At 38.7% G+C, this 5,170-nt stretch overlaps 1 protein-coding gene across 1 annotated transcript in view; it reads right to left on the bottom strand.

Moving 5' to 3' along the window:
* Positions 1 to 207: 207 nt before the first annotated feature.
* The window catches only part of SLC38A4 (solute carrier family 38, member 4), a 21,717-nt gene continuing 16,754 nt past the window's right edge, over positions 208 to 5,170 (bottom strand). The window contains exons 14-16 of the mRNA XM_010180433.1: positions 3,991 to 4,135; positions 2,919 to 3,016; positions 208 to 1,522 (exon numbers count right to left, since the gene is read on the bottom strand). Coding sequence (XP_010178735.1) covers positions 1,421 to 1,522; positions 2,919 to 3,016; positions 3,991 to 4,135 — 345 coding nt within the window. The 3' untranslated portion in view covers positions 208 to 1,420. The remainder of the gene's footprint in view (positions 1,523 to 2,918; positions 3,017 to 3,990; positions 4,136 to 5,170) is intronic.

The raw sequence follows: 5,170 nt of genomic DNA, 5'->3' as shown, positions 1-5,170 counted from the left end.
AGAACTTAACCATTTTTTTCCTCTCTCTCTTGCACAGCTGCATAGCATGATACATTTCAGATAGTCAGTAATGTCTTATCTTTTGCATACCTTAATGATATATGTTGTTGAATGCTAGCACATGGATAGACAAGCTAAGGTACTGCAGTCAAGCAAATGATACCAGATTTTGATATACAATGGTAATACAGATCTTTGAGGCACCTATTAAAAATTCTCAAGAGGAAAACGTCTTGCAATTTATTGTAAAATAAGTAGTAAACATCGGAATGTGTTTTTACATATGTAACAATTAGGGCTTGCTACAGGTATATTTCAAAGACTGCTGAATAGAAATGAACCTATTACAAAACTACCAATCCAATATCTTTTCTTCAAAACAATATTAAGTGTGTGGCTATGAAAACAGAGTGACACATAAAAAAAAATTCAGAAACCATTTACCACAGGGTAACATTTTTATAACTAGAGGAAAACAAAAAATTATGTACATAAATACTTATATTTTTATATATAGCAAATTACAGTTTCCTGCACTGAACATTTATCAAATACACAAGTACTGAACAATACTGGATAGGGTGCTTTGCCACACCTTATGGTCTCCTTAATTTCCCATGAGAATGGAAGACAAGTTTCTATGGAGGATACAACTTGTTCAGTGATGCAAGCTCACACATGAATTAAAAAAGTAAGGAAAACAAAACAAAAAAAGTACCCCACAGTAGAAATGCCTGATATCTCCAGCACAGGCATCTTTAATGATAAAATGCGAATGCTCAACTGTTCTTCAAGCACATGTCCCAGCACAGAGTCTGTTCCAGAGAGCTTTATTCTGTATGACAGCAGTCACCTGCCAAGGGTGATGAATTTGGGCAACAAATCTGACACTCAGCTTTGTCCACTGGCTTGTCAAAGCCATCACCTTTCTGACAGACAGACTGGTAGGGAGCAATCACCTTTCAGATCCCCTACAGAAATAGTACCCTTTATTTTAGAGCTGGGCAGCCACTTCCACAAGCTTCTGATAGAAAACAAGGCACTAGCTGGTTTTCTGGCCATTGCCTTTCCAGGACTTCAGGAACTGTGGTTATTAGCACGATGGGAGAAGTTGAAAAGGGTGACACCAAGCTATTTTTGAGGACTCTATACACAGTTAGTTTGGTTTTGAAAACAGAAAGCATCCGCACCACATATTTCATTTAAGCTGGCCAGAAATGCTAAGCTGAGGTTCCTAATGCATAAATAACAATCCTTAGTGAAAAGGATGACGTAGACTCCATTGGGTTCTAGTGACCTTACCAGAAACTGTCTTCAAAATACTGCAGTTACTAGCTAGGAATCGGTCCCGTTCAAGTGTCCTTTGGAGAACACAATACAAATATTTAGGGTATAAAAAGCACTAGGTAGTCTCCACAGGTTAGTGATGTCTGGAACTTGGAGAATTGTAAATCCAGTCCATTACAATAAGAGTCATACTCACAAACATGAAGATTATGCCAATTATGAGAAAAATTAGAGCCTGCAATTGGAAAATGAAATTTTATTAAGAAAGCAAGTAACTGAGCAGACTGTAGTTCACAGACTGTCCCACTGAACCGCATTTATGTAAATCCCAGGGCCTGAGTTTGGGTATTTCTCTGTGACTAAAGCCCAAGTAATGTCACACGAGGAGGCCTATGTGAATCATAGTTAATCCTGTGTGAATTTCAGTCCAAGAGAGCCAGGCTTTACAAGACTAGGTCTGAAAAACCCCCACTTTGTTACTGTGAACAATAGTACAAACCTTAACAGAGGAACAGCTCCTTTCTTTAAAAACTGTGAATGATCATTCTCTCTGATATTAAGAAGAGCTTGAGAGTTAATCCTTTTCATCCTTATTAGACAAAAAGGTAGGCCCATCTCTCTTCTCTGAAGGCAATTCTGTATATATTCAAGTGATGCAGATGCTTATAGTCACCCTTTGCTTAACTGGGGCTTCAGTTTACTGCAGTCTGTCCACACTTTACAATATTCTGCCTCGCAACACCAAGATGAATATTGTAGGTGATTTCAGCACAGGGTGTGAAATTCTAGATGTGCCTAACACACAGCAACAGAGACATGAACAAATATTCACAGTTGCACTATAATAACAGCTCCAAAGTCATAATCAGAAATAATTTTATAATAGCATTTTTTTCTTTTATACTTGCAGTATGTACTGGTTGAACTTCCACATTTTTTGTGAACATATATATAAATGTATATATGTATATCTGTTTACATTATGTGCCTGCATATATATTTAATCAATAACTTTTCTGATGAAATTTTCAAAGGACATCTCCTTGGTGATATTGTTAAATGTGCAGATCACTATTGATGTTCAGGATGAAAGGGACTACTATGGCAGTCCAGCATGATAGACAAACACATGCTGTGTATGAATGATAGACCTTCATATATGTCTCCTGTTGGAGTATGGAACTATCTCATTGGGGAACTCACTATTACTTAATTATCCCTGGAGTACAAATACCTTCTTAACCTTGACCTCAAATCTTCTTCTTAATCCAGAGCTGGCATTCTAGCATGAACCAACAGCTCTTTATAGACTCTCTTAGTGCTATCTGTGCAAGTGCAGATGTTAACTAGAACTTAGATTGGATTAAATAAATTTTTTCTAGTGATTTATTACACACTTTAACCTATTTACTATTGTGTAGCAGTACCAGTAGGGTGCTAAAGGCTTTGGCTTGTGAAGTCTGGCTCTCCAATCTAAGGTTAATCTCACTGCCCAATCTGTATTTTGAGTGAGACACTACCATTTATGAGCAACAGCCAGATGCTGCAAGTCGAAGGTCTGAGTACTTCTGACCAGTGGACGGCACACACCCTCCCACCTTTCCTTTTGCAATTGCTACCTGCTCCCTTACCCCAATCTTCTGGGGAGACCTCAGAGGCTCCTTCTCAACGAGCCGCAGGTAGAAGGCAGAAGGGAGGATGAAAATCAGCATTGTAGCAGAAGAGGCACCTGGAAGAGAAAGGAGAGCTGAGGGTCATGCTGTTTGACACAAAAGCAATGTGGTGCATCTGCAAAAGAGAGCTTGTGGGGTGGCAGCTGCTTTTCCAAGCCCAAAGGGATCTGCCTGTAGATAGCATTTGTGCAGAGCTGTAGATATCCAAACACTTATTTGGAGTGCTTGAGGCCTAAAGAGGCACTTGTTACTGAGAGATTGTTTCAAACCAATGTGGCTGCCTGCGATACACAAGTCTGCAGGTGAGCTGGTGAAGAGAGGAGAAGCAGGCACTCCCAAGGCGTGATGACCCTGGGAAGCAGGTGTTGAAAAGAGGGTGAATGACCTGTGCCCTGGAAGTCCCTACACCTCTCCTCTTGGCAGGGCCCAGAGTAGTGGCCCAGGTGTAAAAGGCAGGGAGGAGTTAACTGGCTGCCTCCATGGAGTACGAAATATGGAAAAAAGGAAGAAACCCATGGAGGTGTCTTTCTCAAGGGCATCTGTGTCCTCAAGCAGCTCAGAGCATGGAGCTCTTTCATGGACCTCTTTAGTCACAGGCCAAAACCGACCAAAAGAAAGAGGTAGGGAGAGAACTGTGAATGTCAAAAGAAATGTGTCACTTTTCTGTTTTTTCTAACATCACAGTTTGGAAGTCAATACATTTTGTTCTAGCTATAGACACTTGAAAACCAGAGGTGATTTCCCTCTCTTCCACATGCACTAAATGTTCTTTCTGGGAATGGGAATTCCTTACCTGTTTATATACTGGGATTATTGGATTCCTTGTGTCTCATGCAAAGAAACACTGAAGTTAGGTAGCGCTAACTTTGTCTGTCAGCTGTTTAGGAATTCTTATTTCCATTTTTAACTTTAATCTGTGTTTATATTACTCTACTGTAAGATCCAAATTGAGACTGTCATTCAGTCTATGAATGTAAATATGTTGTGGAAAAGATTAAAAGAGTAAACAAAAAGTATTTAAGAAACCTACCAATAAATCCGAAGATGTCTTTAATAGTCGGGACAAAAATTACAAGCAGGTTATTAAAAGCAAGAATTACTGCTGCAATCAGGAAATGTCTTATCCAGCTGAATGGCCGTTTGGGAAACAGCAATGCACTGATAGACGAACGGATCTGTGAGAGGAAAACCAGCAGGGAAAGTAAAACAGCAATTAATTTATCTTTTCTTTTCACTTTTTAAAAATGATCTGTGCTAGTTACTTTTGCTGTGATAAATTCTGGCTGTAGAAGTTTTCAGTCTTTGATTCCCTTAATGTAATCTCACTCTGATGTAAGTTTTTGAGAACTAGGTTCACAGTTTAATGCAGAAACACAAATATTTGCAGTGTAGAAGAAAGTCAAGTAAATAGGGTGTAAAATCAGGGACATGAAATCTATTCAACTGAAAGATGCTAATATCAGCAAAAAACCCCAACAAGAAACCCCCTCTATGAATACTGATCAGCAGGCAAGAAGTGCATGGGTGAAATATGAGTTACTGTATTCCTGAACCTGATCCCTCTGAAAATCCCACAGGAATTCTCTCGTTTAATTTTCTGTGAGAAAGAGCAAGCTGTTGTTTTATTTCCATTAAATATATACATATGCGCATATATATATATATATATATATATCAAAAGCACATTTTTCAATGCCACTTGGAAATTATAATCCTTAAAGCTATTGCAGAGGATCCTTCTTGCTCCACTGACTTCCTCACACAACACAGAGGGAGTTTTTCACTTTTTCATCAGTAAAGATGTTAAGTAGGAGAAAGGTCAACAGCAAATCCCTTTGATGGCAGGAGATAGTGTTGTTCTGAAGTACCGTGATTAACTTAAAAGGTTTGAAATTTAGAAATTGAACAAAAGTATTTTTATACTGAAAAAAAAGCTCAAAACTCACTTCTGTTTGGTTATTTTAAAATAATAGACAACTGTTTCTGCATGAGTTTGTCAGTTCAATGAATGTATGGAGTGCTGTCATACTTGGAGCCCATCATTTGAAAATGCATGAATTTTGCATTTTATGTTTCTCAGCTTGATGTGAGCCAATATTAGGAAGAGGGAGACAGATTGCAAAAATTTTGTCCAGTCCCTGAGTTGGTGCAAAACAGCTTTATCCCACCAAAGAGCTGCTGCCTGCATTCCTGTTCACTTACTGTCAGCA

Source organism: Mesitornis unicolor, unplaced genomic scaffold (assembly GCF_000695765.1).
Source record: "Mesitornis unicolor isolate BGI_N332 unplaced genomic scaffold, ASM69576v1 scaffold8163, whole genome shotgun sequence".
In the NCBI taxonomy this organism is placed as follows: Eukaryota; Metazoa; Chordata; class Aves; order Mesitornithiformes; family Mesitornithidae; genus Mesitornis; species Mesitornis unicolor.
This window is presented reverse-complemented; position numbering and strand designations above follow the sequence as displayed.